Genomic DNA, 23,692 nt, shown 5'->3' with positions numbered 1-23,692 from the left:
GAAGACCACTCTGGCCAACAGACCCTGCGGAGCAGCCTGCCCTCTGTCCACCTGCACGGAATACCTGTGCCCAGCTCACTCCCTGAGCACAGCCGCACGGAGACACCTCGCAGGAGCTAAGCAGGTCATCTAGGCCGGCGCCTGTGGGACTGGGGCTCTGGGAGGCAGACACGGGGTCACACGCCAGACGACGCAGCATCGAGTCCCAGTGGGAAGGGGTAGTTTTGCAGGGGTCTCTATTCTACACACTGTACCTAGGCGGCAGTCTCGCTTTGTGCTGTTTGCTGACCTTGTTAGCAATGAGAAGGCAGGACGCTTCTCAGCGCTTCAGGGACAACCCTCTAGACTTGACTACCATTGTGCAGTTATATATTGATTTTTCCTGTTACTCTCCACGGCAAGGGATAATGATTTCACTTACAGTGGGTTATAAAGTTTCTTTATAAAGTTATTTAAGTAAAAAAAAAAAAACAAACCAGTGTGGGTAACGAGGTGGCTATAGTATGCCGTTGGAAGGCGGGGGTGAGGGGAGCCAGGAAAGCTCCCTGGGTGACCTGTGCACGGAGGCCCCGCCGCTCCGAGCTGGCCGAGACCTTGTTTTCACCTCAGCTCTGTCCTTAGCGCCCTCTGGGCCCTTCTGGGGGAGCTCAGTTCTCCCCATCCATAAACAGAAAGGCTCTTGTGGCACTAATATTCTCTTTGCAGAGCTTTGGCCTTCCACACCGACCCCTCTGATTTTCAGGGGAGGAAATGGGGGCCCAGCCCAGTCCAGGTCGTGGAGGGCAGGCCCAAGTTAGCCTCTATGTCGGCACTGGGCTACCTTCTTACCCGCTTGCTCCCCGAGGAACGCACGGAGGACACAAATCCAGCCCCCTGGGATGCCCTGCTTGCCTGCCTGTCCCCCAAGCGCTAACTGAGGAAGGAAGGAGGGGGTGAGTCATGTGGAGGCATGGACCCCATGATCCTAACCCTGCTCCTGGCAGCAGCAGGCTGGCTCCTGCACTGTGCCTTTAAGAGATCAATCCCTTGGCTGGGGATACCTGTTGCTATGGAGATGGCAGCATGAATCCCTGCAGTGGAGGGCTGCTGCTGCCAGCCCCCCATCCCTAGGGGGGTGGATCTTAAGGCTCTTGTCCCCACGTAGCCCACCATCATGCTAGCACCCCTTCCGTACGTGGGGTGCTTCCATCCCAGCAGAAATATTCCAGGGCACCCAAGCGGGCAGGAAGGAAGGCACGGAGAGGCCTGGCAATGGGGAAGGAAAACAATGGGTAGGACTGGCCTCCAAGCCCCTCCTGACTCTCCCCATCCCATCGTCCACACGTGTGCGCCGCAGTGTGCAGGCCCGGGCCTCCCTCAGAGCCCTGGGGCCTTCTTGCGCAGGGTGGTGGGTACAGGCAGAGCCTGGGTTGTTGCAGGCCTGTGGGCACCGACTAACAGGGTGAAGAAGTCCCTGTTAACACACAGTGACTGCACAGGTCCTCCCTGTCACCCTCACCCTGTGGTTCTTTTAGGAATGAGATGGGCTCCCAGCTGGAACAACGCAGTCCTGACTCTAGACCAAGCCTAGCTGACTCCAAAATCTGGGCTTTCTCCACGAAGTCCTCCTTGGCTGAGCCGTCTCTGCAGTAGTGGGGCCTGCGCCCTCTCACCCAGCTCCCCAGTGTCAGGAGGCCAGAATGTCCAGGATAGCAGCTCAGGACAAGGCCCAGAGCCACAGCACAGGACTCGAACCCTTGCTCCTGTGTGCCAACCAGCTGGCCACAATGCCCATGCTCCTGCGTTTGGCCTCAGCTTGGGGTCATCGGCCTTGGCAATGGAAGTGCCGCTGACAAGTCCTGGGCTCCTTGCCCATCGTGGCGCAGAGCCGACATTTTCTGGGAGCCTCACTGCAACCCCAGGGGTCCACAGCTCCACCCCCAAGACAGCTCAGAAGGGACCTGGGAGGGAGCTGTGGAGGAGGAGGACGAAGGGCGGAGTCGGGCAGGAGGCGGTGGGAAGGTGCACTCCGCCCCAAGACCTCCCGCCTCCACGGGGCCTTTCCGGGCTGCCTTCTGCCCGGCATCCCCTGCCCGGCCACGGCTCCGAGGCCCACCTGAGCGCCTCGCGCCCATCCATCCCAAGCTGACGTGAGGGCTCTCCCCAGTCCTGAGCTCTGTTCCCACTGCCCGCACCGCCCGCGGGGAGCGCTCCCCCTCGGGACACTCCTCTCCCTGCACCCCACCCCCACCCTGAGTGCTCCGCAGCGCAGCCCCTTGTACCCCCTCCTCCATCTCCCAGGCCTGGCACCCAGTCTGTGCTCCAGAAATGTAGCCCGTCACTGTCGGGTCAAACCCCCAACCCACACTCCCTACACATTTCAAGGATGACCTTGCACCTTTTGCCTTGAAAAGAGATTCTTCAGCTGAGACTCTAAATAGCCACTAATCCATTTAACGTGATTTGATTTCTAAGAAACTGACTTGACCAAAACAGTTCCAGGCAGAGCCTGGGGAAGCCACACTCACTCCCTGGCTCACTTCGGAGGAGTCAGTGGCTGGAGCCCTGAGGCAGGAATGGAAGCGGGCGGCTTCCCAGAGTCCCGGCTGCTCCCAGCGTCCCTTCCACTGGAAGGCCAGACACCTAGGAGTTGGCCGTGGCTAAAGGCCTGAGTTCTGTGGGCCAGAGCAGAGGGAAAAGTGAAGGCCCCATGATAGGAATTCCCCCGGCCCGCCGGAACCTCTAAACACCCTTCCGTGCCCGCCCTCAGAAAATCCAGATTCCTCACTGGCTCCCACGGCCCTGCGGGAGCCGGCTCGCCTTCCCACCTCGCCTGCCCCCAGCCCAGCCCTCTCCCACCACACTCCTTCCTCCGCGGAGGCCCACACGCCAAGCCTCCGCGTCTCCGCAGAGGCTGTTCCCTCGGTCTGGGACGACCCACGCACGCGCGCACGTTCACACATGCACGCGCACGCGCCCAACCTTCGCCGGACTCTCAGTGTCCTCCCAGTCGCAGCTTGAACATCATTTTTCCAAGAAGCCCTCCCTGAGCCCTCGTCCGGGGTTATGACTCTGCCCTCCTGGCACCACAGGTTCAATCGCCCTGCGCCACTGGACTGCCCGCCCACCGCCTCCCCCCACCCCCGCATTGCAGGCTCTGGGAGGGCGGGGGCCTCATCCCGCGCATCGGTCCCCCGGCACCCAGGGCCGCACAGGTACATCCTCAGCAAAGAGGTGTTGCATGAATGAATGGAGAGTACAGCCCTGCCTTGAGAGATGCTTCCTTACCACCTGTTCTCTATTTCCTGTTCGTGGGCGTGCGTGTGTGTGCATATGTCTGGGGACAAGGAGGGTGAGGCCACGCCAAGTGTTCTCCGAAAAGCGGCTGTATAAAAGCATCAGCTAATCCACCGATTATTACCTTTTGCCTTGCGCCTCAATGTAAGCATCACCAAGTGCTGGCCCCAGAGGGGTCGCCAGGAGGTGCAGCTGCCCACGCCTTACTGTGTGTCAGGCACTGTGCTGAGCAACTGACATGCTAATGTGGTTGAGTCCTCGCCATGCTTCTGTTAGGCTAGTGTTCCATCGTCTGCACTGCTCACGCGAGGAAACCGGTTCAGAGAGTGTAAGCCACCTGCTGTGGGTCTCACAGCCATGAAGTAGGGGAGCTGGGGTCTGACCCAGGTTTACGGGGTCCAGAGCTTGGGGCTGAACCATCAGACAGCCCTCCTCCTCCACATTCGGTGCAAGGTGAGACGTGGGATGGAGTACAGGCAGGAGGTGGAGACCTGTCGGTGTCTGTTCTTGGGCATCGTGTAAGGGGGAGACAACAGAGACTCCCTGGCCCCACTCCTGCAGCCCAGAGATGCTGGGAGATGGCCCGAGCTGTCTCCCCAGGTTGGGAGGACCATGTCGCGAAAACGTGCCTGGGGTGTTGAGAGGATCAGGACTGGTCAGAGTTTGGACTTGCTCAGAGAAGGTCCACGCTCCTCCCTCTGGGGACGCGTAGCAGTTCCCCAGGCCACAAAGACACCTTCCCGGCCGCGCCCAGGGCCCCTGCGGACCGAGGGTCCAGCAGGCAGGGGCCCACATCTCCCCAGGACTCCATCTGCTGCGCTGTCCTGCCGGGTCTCAGCAGGCCAAAGGGCCCGGGAGGGACACTGGCTTCATTCCTGCTCCTGCCTCATGATTTTTCCCCAAAGAATGCAGGTCTTTTTTCCATGGCTTTGAAAGCTGGCTCGGGTGATAACAGACCGGGAGGGACAGTGGCCTGGCTGGCTGCCAGCACCCTAACAATTCGGCCAACCCCCCAGGAATTTTATAAAACGCCACTCCCAGGCCTTTCTCAGTGTCTCGTTCAGGCTGCCCCACATGCTCACAGTGCTGGGTGGCTTCACTGCTCCCTTTTCATAATTTAGGAAACAGGCTCGGAGCTGGGAAGGGCCTGTTGCAGGCCCTCAGCTGCCACCACAGGGCAGGGATCAGAGCAGATCATGTCCCCCAGCAGCAGGAAAGACCAGGACCGCCTTTCCTCAGGCGCTGACCTCCCTCCTGCCCGCCTCGGCCTCTGCTGGGTGGGCCCCTTCCGGGAACTTGCTGCCCCCTGTCCTTTCTCAATACTGCCCCCTTGAAGTAGGTCCTGTTAGCGTTCTGGCTGTCCACGTGACGAAACGGAGGCTCAGAGGTTAAGTGACTTCCCTACGTCACACAGCGAGGAAGGGGTAAGGGCAGGATTCAAACTGGCAGCCGGACACCAGGGTCCCCTTCCCCACAGACCCTCTGCTGCCTCCCAATGACCAGACTGTGCCCTGCTGTCCTGCCCTCCCCAGGCCGGCCCTGGTGTCCTCTCTCATAATCTCTGCCCTCCTATCTTTGCTGCCACCTGCCACCCACCGACGTCTACCTCTCTAGTGACTCAAAAGAGGTGCCTGCCTCCTCTGGGCCGTCCCAATGGGACCAGGTCCCTTTCCCTTTGGGAGAGGCCCCAGCTGAGTCACCTCCTCCCACCTGCCTGTACAACGCACAGCTCACAGTGGGGACCGAGCCAAACCCATCCGTTCTAGGGCACGACGAATGCCTGCCACGGGCAGGTCGTGAAAGACAGTGACCACGCAGACACAGCCCCCCGTGTGGGGCCAAGAGTCCAACGGGGAGGCACACAGCAGATGCGGAGACGCCGAGTGTGTGAAGGAGCCGTTGCCGCCATTGTCAGTCTGGATGGGAGTGCACAGAGAAGGCAGGAGACAGGAGGTGGGCCCCAGGAAGGCCACTGCCGGGGGCCGGGGAGGGGGGCATTGGAGGGGACACAGAGATGGGACAGAGCCATCCAGGTGGGTCAGGGAAGAACCTCCAGTCGGAGGAGATGGCAGGGCAGGGGCCCTGTGCAGGGAGCAAGCTCGGAGCGCGTGGGGGACAGAAGGGGGCCTCGGGGTGGGGGGTGCCAGGGGGTGCGACTGAAAGGGCTCTGAGGCAGAGTGGGGAGTAGGGCAAGAGTGGCAAGGAGGGCTGTGGCGTGCAGGGGGGCGATGGTGGCCGTGGCAACGGGGGAGCAGGTGAATTCGGAGGGGGGTGTTCTGGAGGAGGAGTGAAAGGAGAGTCTCGGAGGGGCTCCGGGGCTCACGCAGTGACCCCTTCCTTCCAGAGGAGGAGGAAGCCCCGCGAGGGGCAAGGGCTTGTGGCGGGGTCCGGTCTGGTGGGAATCGGACCCCAGCCTCCGTGCAGGGCCCACCCCCACGGGGCTCCTGCCCAGGAAGTGCTAGGAAGCGCTTCTCGATGCACTGCCCTGGGGCAGGCAGCGAAGACCCCCAAGCTCATACTGCAGAGTCGAGGCACGTGCTGGTGGGTGGTGGGGCAGGTGGCCACAGTGGCCCCTCAGTGACCCCCAACACGAGCATCGGGCCTGGGGCTGGAGGGCAGGAGAGGACCAGAGCTGCAGATGCCCAGGACGTGGCTGTCTGCCGAGTATTCCAGATGCACGCAGCAGCCCTGGCAGCCTCAGGCCAGGGCAGGCTCGCACCACGGCCGCGTCACTGCACACCCGGCCAGGGACAGACAGTCCCGCTGCCCCCAGCCCCCAGCGGGTGGCAGGGGCTGCTCTGTGGGAACGAGGGGGCTCAGAGGGTCAGCTCTAGAGCTGCAGGGAACCACACCTCCTGGTTCCCGTGCCCCCTCTGCCGTGGGGAGGCTCCTCCCACTGATCGAAGCCCTGTTTCCTACCACCTACCACACATGAGTGGAACTGCTGAGTCTCCCTCAGGTCTATGCTCCAACAGGCCAGGACTAATCAAGCTGAGCTTAGTCCACCCCTCACCCCCCAATCATACCTGCAGGCAGACAGAGGGATGTAGGGTTTTAGAACAAAGGCAGGCAGAATAGCCAGCTAGCCACCAATAGGTGGGGTGGGAAGGATGCGCCTCAGCCTGGCCCTCCCTTGTGGCAGGCAGGGAGAGCCTGGCCAGTGCCACCCGACCCTGCTTGTCCACGCTGGTGGCCGCCTACTCACCGTGGCTGTTGGCTGCTGCGTGGCCTGGGCCGCAAACCGGGCCACATGGTTGATGATGGGAGAGAAATTGGTGGGACCGTAGAAGCGGATGTGGGGCAAGCAAGCCGAGTACGCCTGGGCGATGCCATCCACGCCTGCCTCGGGGACAAGAGTCTAGATCAGCCTGGTCCTCTTGGACCCCCACCCGCAGCCACCAAGCGCCATTCCAGGCTCACCCCAAATGCCCCTGCCAGAAGCTCCCACAGGCAGAGCTAGCGCGGTATAAAGAGCCCTGGATGTGGAGTCAGACCCAAGTTTGAATATTGCCTTTCGGCTTCTTAGCTGTGGGACCCACGGCACATTTAATCTTTCTGAGCCTGTTGCCTTGTCTGTTCATGAGGCTGATAATCTACTTTTGCGCAGGAAGGGGTCTGGCAGGCTTGGAAAAGCCTGTGATGACGCTTCAGGGCCTCGGGAAGCCACCCGGAATCCATTCTGGACACACTAGGGCTTTTGCTCAGGTTCATTGGGGGACTGAGATGCTAGCACAGCCCATGCACACAGTAGGTGCTCTGTAACAGCCGCCATTCTGAGCCTCAGAACACCTGCCTGCCCTGTGGTCCTCTCTAGAAGGCCTCTGGCCGGAAATGAGGCTGACTAACATGAACTTGGACAAAACATCTCTGGAGACCTGCTCCAAACCAGACCCCAGCAGGAGTACAGGGTCACATTTCTGGTCAACAGAGGCTTCTGAGTCACAACATTATCCCCAGGTTGGCAACTTGATGCATTTCCCTTCCATGTACATACCAGGCCCAGCTTTGGGGGTCCCCACGGAAGGTGGGCACCTCAACCAAGCCAAATCTTCGGCTGAAAGGTCCCATGATGGCAGGAACCACCCTCCTCCACACACACCTGGAGCCCCTTTTCCTCTTCCAATACTTTCTTAACCAACTCGGGGCTGGGGGGCGGGAGGGGGGCGGGCTCAGAAATCCTCTAAGGCTTTTTGAGGTAGGAGAGTGAGCAGAGACCACACTCACTGCCTGTCCCTTCTGCACTCCCCTCCGCCCCCCAAGCAACTCTCAGCCCTTGGAGGCCACAGCTCCCAGTTAAAGGTGGGGGCGGGGCGGGGCGGGGTGGGGCGGGGCGGGGCAGGGCGGGGCCTGCCCAACAGGGCTGGTAGGAAGTGAGAGGCAGGTGTGTCATTTCCCAACCTGGCCTCCTCCTGGTCTACACGGGGCTTTCTGTGAACACTTCCCTACATTCTCACCTGACCACAGTGATGTGAGCTAAACAGGGGTCACATCTCCTAGGGCAGGTGAGAAGGCAAAGGCTCAGAGAGGTGCAGTGCTCTCTCCAAGGTCACACAGCCGGGAAAGGGCGGCCGCAGGCCTTGAGTGCAGGACCGCTGGACTCCGACCTCCGACTCGTCCCCTAGCTTGAGAGAGCGTGAGGAGCAGGGGCAGGAGAAAGGCACAGAGGCCTGTACGCTGCCCTTCCCCGACCTGGGAGTTGGCCCCGCGCGAACCCGGGGCAGGTGCTGGCACACTTGACACTCACCTGAGCAGAAGGGGTTGGTGGGGTTGAAGTTGATGGCAAACTCATGGGAGACCTGAAATGCAGAGAACATGCTGGGCTGGCGGCCTCCTGGCCCCAACCTGCTCCCAGGCCACCCACCTGCCAGGCCGAGGCTCCCTCTGGGGGCACCGGGCTCTTTACCCACCACCACCACCCCGGCCCGGGTCAGGGCTACTGACACCCCCACATCTGCTTTTACCGCCACTGCTGGGTCTGACCCCCACAGGGAAGCCTGCCGAGACCCTTCCACACTGGCCCCATCTGCCCTGCAGGGTCACCGCTGCCCACGGCGCTCGCCCCGCCGCGAGAGTCCCTGAGTGGGACAGGGAGGCCCTTGGTCACCAGCTCTCACTGTGCGCGGGGCCGTAACTGGAGTCCCCTTCATCGAAGGCTGACCCGCACAATCCTGGGCACCACTGGACCCATGACGATCCGGGAGCACACAGGGACCCGTAGCTAGGCCCCGTTCAGGGCTGCAGGTAGGGCTGGGGCGGCTACAGAACCCGGGGCCCCAGGAGAGGCCAGAGCTCAGCTGGGGCACCTCCCCACTCTCCCTCACCCCACCCCCTCCCACAGCCAAACTCCCCACTCGGCCCCCTTCCCTGCTGCAGGCCACACCCCCTGTTCGAGCTTGGCACGCACCCCCTCACTCTCTCCTCACAACACCCACTGGGGAAAGGCCTGTTATTACCCCATTTTTTAGATGATGAAACTGAGACACAGAACACACTAGAATGTTCCCATGGCCTCACATTTACTGAAGGGCAGAGCTGGGACTAGAACTGAGGTCAGACTGCCTCCTGAGCGTGTGCTGCCTGAGCCTACTACCCTCAGAAGGTGTCCCTGCCCCCAAGGGTTGGAAATCAGGAGGGTGAGGAGCTCCAGGCCAAGGGAGCTTCAGTCTGGGCGCCGACAACCCCCGACAGACGCTTCAGCTCTGAGGCGCCACGCCGAGGTGCTGGAAGGCCAGCCTCCCCATCTCCCAAATAAACAGGCCCAGCGAGGGGGACCCAGGTGCCAAGATCACGCAGCAGGGACACAGGTCCCTCATGCCTTGAGGCGGGGTTGGACCCCAAACTGTGGGGAGCCCTCCTGAGCCAGGCGGGGGAGGGACTCGGTTCGGGGAGTTCACCCTAGTGCTGCCCAGTGGGTAGCAGGTGGCCTGAGGAGAAGACACCATCTCTGTTCTAGGGGATGGGCAGTTCTGTTCTTTGTTCCTTCAGCCCTAAGTGCCTGGCATGGAGCCAGTCCCCTGATGCCCCTCTTGGGCCCTGCCCCTGCCCGGGGGCCTCCTTCACCCCATCCCCAGTCTGGGCTCCAGGTGCAGGGGCCGGAGGTCCTCGTTGCCGTGGCAACTTGATGAGCCTCTGTAGAGATGTAGAGGGGGCTCATATGGAGGGGGCTGAGAGATGAAAATGGTTGCCAGGGAAACAGGCCTCCTGTGGGCCAACGATTTCCCGCAAAATCAGATTTTAGGAGATTCTAGAGACCAAGGGGGAAAAGCCCCCTCCTGAGGGGGATAGATCACCATTTCCCTTTCTCAGCCTGGCGACCTCTTCATTCCTCACTGCTTTTCCGGTCCCCGGGGAGGGCCTGGCCTGGGGTCCAGTGGGTGGGGCCACCCCCACCCCGTGGCCTCTCGGGTTACCTACTCTGGCAGCCCCATTTCACAGGTGGCAACACTGAGGTCCAGGGAGGGCCAAGGGATGCCTAGGTCATAAGGGCGAGCCACAGCAGAGCTGGAGGACAAGTGTCCACACTGCCTGTGGAGAGCCCCCTCTCATGCTTGTGGCCCTGGTTTGCCTGAAAAACGCCACTAAACAGAACAAGCTTCTTAGAGGCCACACCAAGCCCCTGGGGACCGTCTGGCCACAGGTCTTTGTCCTGGGACTCCCTGCACGGCCTGTGACAATCAGTGGTCCCCGTTCACCGCACCTGGCCCTGCCTGGCCCCTGGTCAGTGAGTTACTTAAGACACCACTCCCTGAGGCCCTGGCAGGGGCAGGGCGGTAAAGGGGGGCTCCGAGGAAGCTGACCTCAGAGGGACTGTCCCCCATGAGCCTCAGTTTCCCCATCTGTAAAGCGGAGAAAATCATAAACTGTGTTCTTCTCCACCCCAGACCTTCCTTGTGCCTGATCTCCCTCTTCATCTGACTGGCTCATTTTGAAGGCCACGCCCTCACGCCATCTTCTCGGGGACACGCTTCCTGCATCCCTCAGCCACAGCCCAGGCAGGCAGGACCTGAGGCCCCGAGGGCAGGCAGCTGGTCCCAGGGTCCTTCTAGCTCCTTCCAGCTTCCCACCCTGAGAGAACCAACACCTCTGCTCAGGCCACGGGGCCCCAAGTTCACTGTCAACAGACATGCACACCAAGTGCACTCCAGGAGCAAGGGACACCAGGTGGCCTCTCGGAGCACTGAGTCCCAGAGGGAGCTGATAAACAAGCCAAGCCACACACACTGAAGTGACCAGAGTTCTGTGAGGACGGTGCTTGGCAGGGAGGAGGACCCCCTGTGAGGCCTGGGGGTGGGGGTGGGGTGGTCGCTCCCTGAGAAGCGGTGTGGGGAGTGAGTGAAAGGGAGCCACGGGCTGGGGGAAGGCCACGTGCAAAGGCCCTGGGGTGGATGGAAAGAAAGAAGGCTCCTGCGGCAGGAGCAAGGTGCGTTAGGAGAGGCAGGGAGGAGCTGGGAGGGGCTGGGAGGGGCTGGGAGGGGCCCGCCCGGCCTGGCGAGGGAGGTGGGACTGAGTTATCTATCGCCTCCCAGCCTGGTGGTACCAGCACCCTCCAGGCACCGCAGGGCACTCCACCCCGGCCAAGCCCCAGGCTCCCCAGAGTTGCCCTATGACATTTCCAAGGAGGCTTTTGCGCAAGAGAACATCTCACTGAACCCGAGTTCTTTGAAAGCTGGCTGGTGTCCTAGCAACGGGCTCCTGCTGAGCCTGCCAGCACCAGCCCTCCCTGCCCCCTCTCCCCGTGGCACCGTTTGGCCCTGCAGGACCCTGCCCCTACCACATGATGGCCAGCAGGTCCCATAGCCACTCTGAAGTTCTAGGTAAAGAATCATCCTCCGTGGGGAGGGGAATGCTCACTCTGGAAACAGCATGCAGCACCGCAAGGCAGACAAGAGGGGACACTGGCTGAGACAGACACGCAAGGCTAGGAGGCCCTGTGCTCATTCTCCCGGGCTTCTCATCGGAGAGGCAGATGATTCTGAGAACAAACTTCAGAGCCCCTCTGCCCAGTTGGAATCAAGGCCCCTGTGGTAAACATGGCCTTGGGCAGGTCACTTGAACCTCTGTCCTTTCACCTATAAAATGGGCATCGTCCCTTCTCTCCATCCCTCCATCCTGCCAACCCTGACCCCAGCCAGTTCCCACTCGGAGCCAGGGTGGGCCTTCAAAAATACCAGCTGATTCTAACACTCCATGTGGGCCCTGCAGTTGCCGCCACTGCTATTTAGTGTGTGTCTGAGGCCCTGCATGGCTTGCCCCCTACCCCTCTAGCCGCTTATCTTTCCTCCTGCCCATCTTCCACAGAAGTCCATCGTGCCCACCTTCCTTCTGTTTCTCCAACTGGCCCTGCTTCCTCTGCCTCCCAGACGTTGCACAGGCTGTTCTCTCTATCACGCTCCCTGCCCCATCGCCACCCCCAGTCGCTCTGCATATCCTACCTTCCCCTCCCCTCTTGGCTTAGACCATGCCTCCTCCAGGAAGCCTTCCCGGATATTCCCAGGCTGGGGCGGAGCACTCCCCTGGCCGCTGCTGCCCCGTCTCGGCACTGATGACCCTGCCTGTCTTTAGAGTTGCCAGACCGAGTGCAGATACCCAGTTAAATTTGAATTTCAGATAAACAATGTCTCTTTTAGTATAACTACATCCCAGGCAATATTTAAGACATACTTAATAACTTGTTAATCTGGAATTCAGTGGGTATCTTGTATTTTTATTTGCTAAACCTGGTACCCTCCTTGTCCTCACACCTGACTTGGGTGTCAGGGGCTGGAGGGCATCCCTGTGCTGCTCCGTGTTAAAGCTCCGGTGCCGGCGCGTGGTTCAGGTTGAGAAATGGGTGTGGGTTTTGGGGAGGCTCAGAGAAGGCAGGGCAGCTGGGCCCCAGCCCCGGGCCTTTCCAAAGCAGATCCTGGAGACACACACAGACCCCCCGCAAATCCCGTCCTGCAAAGAGGCACCAGTCTCGCTTCACTCACCTTCCAGTCTGGGGGTAACTGGGCCCCGAACCCTAGAGCCGGGAACATCTTATCACTAATAAGAGAGGAGGAAAAAAACCCTGTGAGACAACTGGACAGGGGACTCCACCCACCCACGCTCGCCCTTCCCAGGCTCCCTGCCCAGCGCTGCCCGCTCTGTCTTGCACACCCCCAAGACAGAAAGAAAAAGCTCACCACCTCTAGGAAAGCTCTGTTCAAATGACCTGTTGAACCCAAACCCACCCCTGGGTATCTGGTGTGGCTTGACCCATCTACACTTGTGGCAGACACAGAGCTTCTAACCAGTGGGCCTGGGAGCAGCTTCTAGATCCTTCTCACACTGGGACCTCATGCAGCCCCTAAGCCAGTCATGATGGGGGTGAAATGTACCAGCTGACTCAGCCTTCCTTTCACGGGAGGGAAAAATTCTCCTCAACTGTTGGCATTCAAGGCCCTTCATCATCCAGCCCTGGGACTGTCTCATCTCCTTCCATCTGCCCTCCCTCCTACCTTATTCCCCAGCCCTGGCCACTGGCCACTTGCTGTCCTCAAACAAAACAGGGTACCTTGACACTCCAACTTCCATTCCATGTACCCCCTCTTGAAATACCGCTCAATCTGTTCCCTGAGCCAAACTCCTACTCAACCCTCTAAGGCCCAACTCAAATGGCCCCCTTTCTCTGTGGGTCCCCCTGATTCCCCAGGGTCCCTCTCTTTGCTGCTGCCGTAGCTCCTGCCTCACATGTGAACTGGGCTCTTGAAACTCCAGTGATTTCCTCCCCCCTCCAGTAGAAACTCCCGGAAGCAGACACCATGTCTCAACTGAGTTGGTTATAGCCCGAGCTGACCCCAGAGTCCCTCCCTACACTTACCTGTCATAGTCCTGAATGATCTGCCCCACAGCCCAGATGGCCGACAGGTATTCGTTGGTGCCCATGGGGTTGATATAGTGCAGAGAGGAGGGGTCGAGGGGATTCCCGTTGGAGGCTGTGAAGTCTATCCCCACCTGCAGAGTGGGGGAGAAGGGCCACCCAGTGTGACCAGGGACCCCGGCGCCCTCTTTCCCCCACAGGGGTCAGAGAGGCTGAAGGGACTGTATCAGTCCTCTGGCTCCAATGCCATCTGGGGCTCCCTGTGGCCTGAGCATAAAGTCTGTTAACCAGATGTGATACAAAGCCAACTTACAGCCCCAAATTCCTTCCCCCGTTCTCTGTCCCCATTCACACACTCATCTGTTCCCATTTCCCGGCCTTTATGCATGAGGACCTGTCTACCTAAGAGCAGACAGGACCTCACGGAACTGTCTCCTTATGGAACTCTCCTCCATCCTTTAGTGCCCTGAACATATGGAATAGGGGAGGTGACAGAGGGGAACGGGAGGCAGCAGGAAAGAGCGCCCTGACAAGGCGGCCTCTGTGCCCCGGCCGGCAGGAGGGCAGGGCAGCAGCCGCCAGAAGGTTCCGGGGAAGAGTGTTCTAGGCAGAAGGAAGAGCCAATGGAAAGGCTTAAGACAGAGCAGAGTTTGGTATGTCGCGGGAGCAGTGAGGACCTGCGTGGAAGGACCCGAGTGAGCAAGAAGGAGGGGGAGCAGGTGAGGAAGGAAGGCCTGTGGCCAGCGCAGAGGAAGTTGGCTTTTTCCTTCTGAAGGCAGGTGGCTGAGAACTCTGTGGGCTGGGCAGCTAAGCCCCACCCACCTACGCCTGACCCAGCCCCCTCGCAGCCCCCTCGCCTACAGTTTGGCCCAAGCCCTCAGGGAGGATCCTCACTGGCAGGGAGAGCCTTACGGTGAACATGAGCTGGCAGCCTCCCAAGATGTAGTCCAGGAAGGAGTAGTCCCGGTTTACCTGCAAGGAATCAGGGAGTCAGTTGCCCCCGCCCTGCCCCTGACGGCCTGCCCTCCACTTGGCCACACTCTCCGGGGAGGATGACCTTTGGGGAGCTGCTGCTCTGCACCCTGAAACCTTAGCAGGGTCAAGGAGACCAAAAAAGGCAGATGCCAGAATTGGATCTGATGAAAACAAAACCCAAATCTCCCTAGAACAAAACGCTCCGAGCAACGGTTCCCAGTGGGAGGGACACGCACACTCACACAGATAAAGACAGAAGTGTGACGATTTCAGGCGGGGTCCCAGGACCCAGCGTCAATTATACCTACCAATTAATGACAGCGAAAGTCTCAAGTTGTTGTCATTTGGGCTGTAAACCTCTCGAGCTCTTACCAACCTGCACTTTTGGCAGACAGGGCCTGACCTCTGGCCCTCCCCTATAAATTAATAAGCTGCTGGATGTTGTTTTGATGCTCTTTGCCCCTTTTGGCAAAGGATACTGGTCTGCCCTTTTTGGTAGAGTTATAAGGGTTTCTTTCAACGTAAGTGCATTTAAGTAAAAAATAAGAAACAAAAGTACCAAGGCGGGGGTGCTGATGACAAAAATGTAAGCAGACAGGTGCCAAAAATCATGAACGGGCTGTGGGGGGGTGTGAATAGCAGGAGTTTCAGAAACAAGGACCCCAGATCACGAGGCCGCCTGCTGCCAGCTTAACTCTCACACGGCGTTTTCGTGTTGTGACCTCCCCAGTGACTGTTCTTGTGAACCCCAGCTGGACGGCTCCCGTCTTCCGACCGGGCGCGCCCGGGGCTGGGGCCCTCCAGCTGCGGCTCTCAGAACCTCCAGGCCCGGCACCCCGGGCTCTCGCTGCCCTGGCCCACGGTGTCTTCTTGAATGTCCTCCAACTCCAAAAGACACCTGGCCACTAGACAGCCTGGGGGCCTGGCCGCTGACCTGAGCCCAGCCACTGCTGGAGTGCATTTCCTCGCCTTTCTGAGCCTCAGGGACCCCCGCTATAGCATGGGAGTCACAGCTACCTGGGCCCTCACTGATGTCACTGCCAGTGGACAAGGTGCCCTGGCCCAACACCTTTTGCCCCTCGGACACCAAACATATAATGGGCAAGCTGCCCGTGTGGGAAGCAGCAGCTCCCTACAGCTACCCTCCAACGAGGAAGGGCTCTGGAAGGTCATCTCATGTCCTCCCTGACCTCTGTAAAGGGACTTGATATGAGACTCACCCTCCCTAACATCCCCGTTCTACAGATGAGGAAACTGAGGCCCACACAGGTGACGCTCTGAGGTCACAGGGCCAGGACCAGGGCTGGCAGAACCAGGCCTGGAACCCAGCCCTCGCTGGCCCTGCCCTTTGCCTCCCCTACTCCCCACTGGCTCACCTTGCAGGATCGTAGGATAATAATGCCCGAGTTTTTATAGTTCTTCTTTTTTCTCTGCTTCTTGGGGTTGATGCACTCGAACTCCAGCTGGGCAACATGGGAGGAGGAAGAGAAGTTCACCTCAGGGTCTGCATGGGGAATGCTGCTCCCCTGGACTCCAGAATCCCCTCCACAGCATTGACCAGGGGCAGCATGCCTCCTCCAGGAAGGCTTCCTGGATGTCCGCATCCAGAAATGGGTCCTACCACATGGGCTCACACCAAGCTGTGACTCTTCAAGGCAGGAGGAGCTGCATCGATCCCCAACCCCAAGACAACACATCCATGTCATACCTACTCATAACCCAGAACCGTCACCCAGGGTGTGGGCTCTGAGGGTGAGTTACATGGACACAGACCTCTTGATGTGCAGGCACTTTACCTGCACCGTCTCATTTAATTCCCACTCTACCCCTCCACCTCCATTGACAGATGCGGAAAGCGAGGCTCAGAGAGACTGGATATCTTGCTCAAGTTCACAAAGCCAGAGAGATGAAATCTGAGCCCCAATCTGCCTGATTCCAAAACATGTGCCCCGTCCCCGTCCCCTGCCGAGGTTTGCGGTCACACACATGCGCCCATCTTACCGGGACACCATCGCGAGCCTCACTCATCTGTGACACCGAGGTCTGGAACTCGCCGATGAAGTCATGGCCCCCATCGTTGTCATAGTCGTAGCACATGACCTGGGGTGGGTCCAGGGAGGTCACCCCAGAGCTGCCCCCCAAAAAGGAGCTCTGCATCCCTGCAGCTCCCTGAGCAAACCCCACCTCTCCTTCTGGTGGTGCTGCCTCCATCTCCCCCCGGCACCTGCCTCACTGGCCTGGGATGATGCTGTTAGCTCCTGACTGCCTCCTGTAGGAAGCCCTCCATGATTGCTGGGAGAAGGGGGAAGGGGGAAGTGTGCCGCCCAGCAATGGAGGCTGCACCCCAGGGTGCAAGAAGCTCAGCTCCTCTCACACTGTCGCTCAGCTCCTTATCTGTCTTCAGTTGTGGCCCACCAGGCTCCACGGGGCATGGTCTGGAACCCTCCCTAGACGTTTTTCCCTAAGATGGGTACAAAAAAGCCCTCGCTTCATATGCTCTCTAACTTGGCGGCCGTGACTCTCGTAGGAGGAAGGCAGGGATTATGGCACCCATTCTCCCGATGGGCAAACAAGCCCTGAGGGGGAAGGACGTGCCCAAAGTCCCTCGGTGGCAGGAGGGGACACAGAAGTAGAATCCAGGGTTCCTGGGACCCCATCTGGGGATCCTGGCCTGGTCTAGCTACCTCGCTACCCCCTCCCCACCTGCTATCAGACACAGCCCCTGAGGACCGAGGGCATTTAGAGACTAGCAATCTTTGTCGCCGTCACAGCAACGCATTGTCTCTCCCAGGGTTCCCACAGCCATTCTCCTACTTAGCACACCTAGCAGCCCCGCAGGCCTCAGGGAGACCAGGACAGCCACTCTGCTTTACAGAAGGCGCTCACAAAGCTGGCTGTCCTGCCCACGTACTCGGACCGCCAGGCTGACCGGGGATGAAGACCTGGTCTCCTACCTTCCCCACAGGGGGGTCTCTTTCCACCTTAATAAGAAGGAGCTTTGCTGGGGCCCCCCCACCAGAAGCCTCAGGTGGATGGGAAGGCTGGAGCTGGGGGGCGGGGAGCAGGGCCCTTGGGCTCCCTCACCTGGATGGGCTTCTCCATGTCCCCGTCACACAGGGACACCAATGGCACGGTGAACGGTTTCCACACAGGGTCCAATGTGTACTTGATCACCTGCAGGACAGCGAGGGGCGAGGGTGAGCTCAGGCCTGGGTCAGTGGTGTGCTGGGGCCGGATCAGCCCAACGGGGACAGGCGGTGGCAAGATGGAGAGCCCCGTGGCCCTGGCTCTGAGGACGGAGGCGGGCATCTCTGTGGCGGGGGAGCGGGTCCTTTAGGCGCCATCACGTGTTCCCCTGGCACTCCCCAGCTGAGACTGTACAGCCGCACCCTGGACCGCGGGGCGGCGGGGGGGCAGACTGCCGACCCAGTGGCTTGGAGACCCCGGGGCCCCCACACACCCACCTCAGTCCTGTGGACCAGCATCCACTTGCCATCATCTCCTGGCTTATAAAACTCGAGAAATGGGTCTGACTTCCCAAAGAGGTCCTGGAGGAAACGGGAGGACGCAGGTGAGCGGGGCACAAAGGCCAGACTCAGATGCCTGGCGGGGACTGCAGTCCACGGGCTCCCCAGCCCCGGTCGGCAGAGCCAGCCGGGCCCCTCCCCCTCAGCCTCGGCGGGCTCAGCGAGCAGCCCGGAGCTGCCTGCCCCATAGAGACCACCCCGGGCTGCGGTGACCACAGCTGGGACCGAGGGACCCTGAGGCCTGGAACACCACGTTGGCACCTTACACCAGGCAGGGCTTCCGAAGGGTGCCTGTCCCAGGGTGAGGGGGAGGCCCCCAGCAGGACATGACCCTAACTTATTTTAGGGGGAATCTGAAAAAGTGGCAGTTCTCCCAAGCCCCTTACAGACGGGACGCGATGGCCTTTAGAAATCTATTTCTTTTAGTTAAAAAACAGTGTCACTCTATAAAGTCTATAATGAAGTTGGGGAGACAGAAAATAAGTAACTAAATAAATAACGTACATAGGGCAGTAATTTGTATTAAGGCGACAAGTAAAGCAGGAGGGGCGGGAAAGCCGGGGCCACTACAATTTCAGGGAAGGCCTTGCTGAGGAGGTGACATAAGAGCAAAGGCCTGGTAGAGGTGAGGGGCCACCATGAGAATACTCAGGGAAAAGACTACTGTAGGCAGGGGAAACAGCAAGTGCGAAGGCCTGGAGGCAGGAGGGTGCCTGGTGTAATCCTGGGACGAGGAGGAGGCCGATTTGGCGGAAGCGGGATCAAGGGTGGGGAGGGTGAAAGGGGTGAGCTCGCAGGTTACTGCATGTACACAAAGTGAGAAAGGGAATCCCAGGGACTGGGTCTTGACAAGGAGCCATGTCTTGAATACCCCCAAGTGACGGGAAACTCACTACCTCAATGGTGAAAAGGTCCTAATTTGGGGTGGCTGGGACAGCCCTGTGCTATGGGCTTGTCCTTGGTGGGCAGTGACGACAGCGGTAGCCAGGAGTTCCAGGGCTGGGCCACACAACCCCAGGGTGGGGGAGGGGTGCTGCTCCCCAAGGGAGAACCCCCTTTTCTGCCCACCTCACCTTCTTGTCCAACTTCCTGCCTGCCAGACTCAGCGTGATGACCCGGTTGTCCGACAGTTCCTGGGCGGCGATCTGCAAGGCCAGAGGGGTGGCAGGGGTCAGGACCTGCTCCTTAGACTCCCTGGCCCCCTGCCGGGCAGAGTGGGCATGGGGGCCCCGGAAGTCCATTGTCCAGGGCTAGGAGGGCCTAGGGAGGGTAAGGATCGTGCCAGGTGACCTTGGCCAAGTCACTTGTCTTCCCCAAACCTCAGTTTCCATCTTCTGAAAGATGGAGCAACCTGGCTGGATATGAGGAATCAAAAAGTGACCCCTTTTGGCTCAAGAGAAGAGGCCATGGGAGGGAGAGGGGAGATACAGCAGGGACTAGACATGAAGTGTGGTCTCGAGTCCTGGGGACAGGTTCTGGGCCAGGGAGCAGCCTGACAGGGCGCCCCCCCCGCAGGCCCCCACTGCGGACCCAGAGAGCACAGCCACCTCCCAACACCAGGTATCAGGAATTCCAGCAACTTCGCCGCGCAGTTAGGGAAACTGAGGCCCGGGGCAGGGACAGAAGCCACCTGAGCTCGCTCTGCTGTCTCCTCAGTTCACACTGTCATCCATCCTCCATGCCTTCCCCATCAGTCACGGAGCTCTGGCTCCAGCCAGCCAGTGAGGCACCAGCTGGGTCGCCCTGGGACCGCCGTCTGCCCCCTCCAGGCCTTTCTCTCTCCATCCCCAAAGAGTGGCAGGGAAGGCCCCCTGGTCCACAGCAACACCGTGGGCTGGGTCCTCTCTTGGCTGGGGCTTCCCCACCCCAACGTGTCTAGGCTGGCCTCACTGAACGCGCTATTGGCTCCCCCAGAACCACAGACACGGCTGGACGCCTGCCTTCCCTTCCTTTCTCCAGGTGAGACATGCGCAACAGCTCTTGGGGGTGGGTCCTACTGCTGCACCCATTTCACAGAGAGAGGACCCGAGGCCGAGAGCCAACGGGTGGGAATGCCAGAAGGAACGGCCTGTCAGGCTGGGTGGGGCCCGTGTGGGTTGGCTTCCAGGTGGAGGGGAACTGGCTTGTGAAGGCCAGGTGATGGGGAGGTTCTGGACCCCAAGAAGTGGCAGCAGGTTGGGAGAGGGCATTCCAGGTGGCAGAACGGTGGCTAAGGACCTAGGGTATGTGCAAGGTGTGCTAGGAGTTCAGTTGGCCTTGAACCCAGGGCGTGTCCATGAAGGGGGTAAAACAGCCAGGGCAACAAAGCAACCTGAGAACTGCCGGGTCCCACGGAGGCAGGAGGTCCCGGAGCAGGGGAGTGACACCGTTTGCACACACACAGGTGGCCCTCCTCCCTCCAGTGGGGCCAGCTCTCTGAATCACCCAGGCCGTGAAGGGGGGATTATCCAGCAGAGAATCCCACTGGCCGAACCGCCTCAGGGCACCTCCTCTCTGGGCTTCTGTCCCCTCATCTATAAAACTGGGTTTCTCAGCCTTCTTGGAACCTGAGGGCCGAGGAGCTCATCTGCGCAAAGGGGCGTTCTGTTGTGCATCGCAGGAGTCATTGAGCACAGCCAAGAATCACGGCGCAGCGTGGCAATTGCTGCGCATCACAGCATCCCTGTGCGCTGCCACCGCCAGCCCAGCTCTGATGAGCAAGGCGCTCCTGAAAGACGCCCCACGGAGGACTGGCAGGGGCCAGCGTGGAGGGGATGCTGGGAGGGCTCTGGGGCCTCCAGAGGCAAGTAGGAATGCACCTGCCCCGCGAGTAAGAGGTGGTGGGGTTCACTAACAGCCCCCTACCCCCAGCTTGGCAGCCCCCAATGCATCCTATGCGGAGCCAGAAGCCGGTTGCTAAGAGACCTGTTGCTAAGTTGTAAGTTGGATCTTTTTACTCCAAACAAAGCTGGTGATTATCTGCCAGGGAAGGGCCCATTGATGGGGGAGAGCAGCGGGCAGAAGCTGTGGGGGGAGGGGCGGGGAGTACCGTAATCAAGCCCTTCCCCGCCGGCTTGTCATTCATCAGCAGCAGAGGCCGAGTGATCTTCTTGCTGGAGACGATCTGAGGGACGACAGAAGGGAGAGCAGCTCCGTGAGGATGGGCGTGGAGGAAAAAGGCTCCAGAGACGCCACCCCACAGCACGCTGCTCCATGCCAGGCGCGGGCTAAGCCTCTCTCCCTGATTGCCACGGGAGGCAGGCAGCCGCTGTTGCTGGCCCCACTGGGTGCCTGAGGAGACTGAGGCCCCCCCGCTGGGATGGAGCCCCAGCAGTCCGGCCCCCACTGACCTGGCTGCCCCCAGGGAAAGGCTCTTGCAGGGCTCACATCCTGGAGACAGATGTAGGGAGTTCAGCCCCCTAACTGCCTCCCCCAAAGCCACACGCAGACGCCACCCTCCCTGGAGAGAGAGGCTCAAACCCCAAGTCCCCTACATATTTTCATTGATTTGCATAGGAAATACGTGCACACATGCTTCAGGGATCAATCCAATACAGAAAGGAAAAGCAGACCACACGGTCAAGTCGCCCTCCCTCCATGTCTGTATAGCCATCCCCACACCCGGCATGGGCCAGCCCACCCTCCGGTTCTCGGGGGAAATGCCAGCGTGTCTTCGTGCTGGTGGGAGCATGTTCCAACACCCCGTGTGCTGCTCTTTCCCTCAGGTCCCCTCGCTGCCCTTCTCCTCTTCCTCTGTGCCACAGGGGACTCTGGCACCCGGCTCCCCTGTCCTCTGGCTTGTGGGGGCTCAGCCAGCAGGGACGCCAGAGGGAGCTGGGAGAGCAGGAGGCCGGGCCGCGATTTGGCAGAAGCTTTGTTCCTGGTCATCAGCCTCAGCGCCAGTGCACAGGCCTCTCAGCAGGGCCACAGCCCTCACCAGGCCCTGCCAAAGCCACTTCCTGCCCTGCCCCTCCCTCCAGGGAGGGTGGCTGCTGGGCTGGCGTCAGGTCCTGCGTAGGTTCCCCTCCCTGGTCAGCTCCCTGTCCCTGCCCACTCAGCCTTAGGCTCTGTCATCGGTTACCTTGCAAGGGTGTGTCCCTTGCACACCCTCCTTGGCCAGTTACACACAGGCCAGCGGGGACCCTGGATGCCCTCCTATTCTTACACAACTTCTGGACCCTTGCTTTTTTCGTTGGCCATCACCTCTTGGAAGGCCCAGCGCATTTCCGGCTCCACTAGGACCTCTCAGGGTGTTTCCCATTGTATTCCCTCACCATCCCTACAGGCTGGACATCATCATTATCTGCAGGTGAAATGTGGGGAAGCTGAGGCCCAGAAGGGACAGGGGCTTGTCCAAGGGCCCACAGCCATGAGGGATGACTGGCACCTGTGCCAGGGGCTCCTTGCAGTGCAACCTCCCAACTCCCATAAGCTCACCAAGGACGGAGCTCGAAGGAGAGGTGTGGCTCAGAGAGGGAAAGGAAGTTGCCCAAGGTCACACAGTGAGCCAGCCACAAAGTAGGACTACCATGGGTGTCTTGGTCGCCAGTGGGATCCTCCCACCCCAGGAAGTCAGGACTGCACTTGATCACCCCTAACAGCCAGTAGTTCTGGACAATGTGGGACCCCCGTTCCTGTGTGGCAACCTTTGGCTGGCACCGGGGTCTGTGACTTCCAATGTTATCTCTCACCGGGCCCCAAATCCACCAGGCTTTGCCTGCTGGCCCCCCAGGCTATCTGTATTTGGGATGTCACCTCAGGAGCCAGCCAGGAGCACGGCCTGGGGGAAAGCCTGTGGCCAGAGAGACCCTCTCCAAGGGACTGCCCTGTCCCTGGGATCTGGGTGGCGCCTGGGGGTGGGGGCCTGCCTGGCCCCGCCCACCTAGAGGGGCCAGCTCACCGAGCCCAGGCTGCAGGAGAACTGGCCCAGGAAATCATGCTCGTCAAGCTGTGTGCTGGACTTGTCCTGGTCGAACAGGGCGAACTTGAGCTTCTGCACCTCCTCAAAGTGGTAGTCGAGGACGAACTTCTTGGAGAACGCGGGATTGAGGTTGTTGATGGCAGTTTCTGTCCTGTCGTACTGGCAAAGAGGCGGGGAGACAGGGGTCAGAGTTGGGGGCTCGTGCAACTCTTCTCGGGCTGCTGGAAGTCACGCCACCAGCTCGCTGAACAGCAACTCTGTACTGGCCACTGAGCCAGTTACCTGGTGGCTGCTGCGCTCACTGCCCTCAGCTCAAAGAGGGGAGCACTGAAGCACAGAGAGATTAAGGGACTTACCCGAGGTGGAACAGCTGGAGGGGCAGGGCCAAGCTTTGAACCCAAGCTGACTCCAGCACCCACACTTTTAACTCTCTGGTCCTGGCCCCATGCCCAGGGATCAGGAGGAGAGTTCGGGCCCTGTCCCTGCCTGGGTGACAGAGGGCAAGTCCCTTTTTCCATCGGGCCCTCAGTTGCCACTTCTGTACAATGAAGGTATTGGACTCTGTGTTTTTTACTCCTTTTATTTTGGGAGAATCCTTTTTTAAAACCACATTTTATGTGGAAGCTGAGAGAGGAAACAGAAAGGAGGGCTCCTCAAGGGGAGGAGGGGCTAAGGGCTTCTCACCCCTCAGAGGGCAGATGTTTGTGCCTTGTACACAATCTTGGAATGTCAAACCTGGAACGGTGTAGCCCCTAGAAGGCCCACCTACTGTGGAAACCGAGGCCTGTGATGTGGATCAGTGGTGGGGCTGGGACAGGGTCCACGCCTTGTGGCCTCTCCACACAGAGGCCACAAACCGTGGAGTTGGGGTGACTGTCTATTCTGGGACCCCGGCTGTGTTGATTTTTCCTGCCACCCTGTGCACTTCCAAGGGCTGGAGCAGCAGGGAGAGGTCTTGCTCCTAGGCTATTTTTAGCCAGTGTGGTCTGCCTGGGTGGGAGGGAGGTAGTTAGGGAGGGTGGGGGAGTGCCGTGAGCGGGGGTCAGGGGCCGGGGGTCAGGGGCCGTGGAGGAGGACGCCATTCCCTGAAGGGCAGGCGGGGGTTCCGGAAACCTGGCAGAGGGGACAGGGTGCTCCAGATATGCCGTCCTCAGGCCTGGCGCTCCTCCCCAG

At 60.1% G+C, this 23,692-nt stretch overlaps 1 protein-coding gene across 1 annotated transcript in view; it reads right to left on the bottom strand.

Annotated features, from left to right (window-relative positions):
- CPNE2 (copine 2) overlaps positions 1-23,692 on the bottom strand; it is a 39,442-nt gene that overhangs the window by 2,331 nt on the left and 13,419 nt on the right. The window contains exons 3-14 of the mRNA XM_054570359.1: positions 22,499-22,678; positions 20,648-20,722; positions 18,693-18,764; positions 17,557-17,640; positions 17,177-17,266; positions 16,094-16,192; positions 15,469-15,555; positions 14,030-14,089; positions 13,118-13,251; positions 12,246-12,300; positions 8,021-8,072; positions 6,482-6,615 (exon numbers count right to left, since the gene is read on the bottom strand). Of these exons, the coding sequence (XP_054426334.1) occupies positions 6,482-6,615; positions 8,021-8,072; positions 12,246-12,300; positions 13,118-13,251; positions 14,030-14,089; positions 15,469-15,555; positions 16,094-16,192; positions 17,177-17,266; positions 17,557-17,640; positions 18,693-18,764; positions 20,648-20,722; positions 22,499-22,678 (1,122 nt within the window). The remainder of the gene's footprint in view (positions 1-6,481; positions 6,616-8,020; positions 8,073-12,245; positions 12,301-13,117; positions 13,252-14,029; positions 14,090-15,468; positions 15,556-16,093; positions 16,193-17,176; positions 17,267-17,556; positions 17,641-18,692; positions 18,765-20,647; positions 20,723-22,498; positions 22,679-23,692) is intronic.

This window comes from Pteronotus mesoamericanus, unplaced genomic scaffold, assembly GCF_021234165.1.
Source record: "Pteronotus mesoamericanus isolate MK-2021 breed Mesoamerican mustached bat unplaced genomic scaffold, CSHL_Meso_final contig_202, whole genome shotgun sequence".
Taxonomy (NCBI): Eukaryota; Metazoa; Chordata; class Mammalia; order Chiroptera; family Mormoopidae; genus Pteronotus; species Pteronotus mesoamericanus.
Note: the sequence above shows the minus strand (reverse complement) of the source record. Positions and strands in the feature narration are given on the sequence as shown.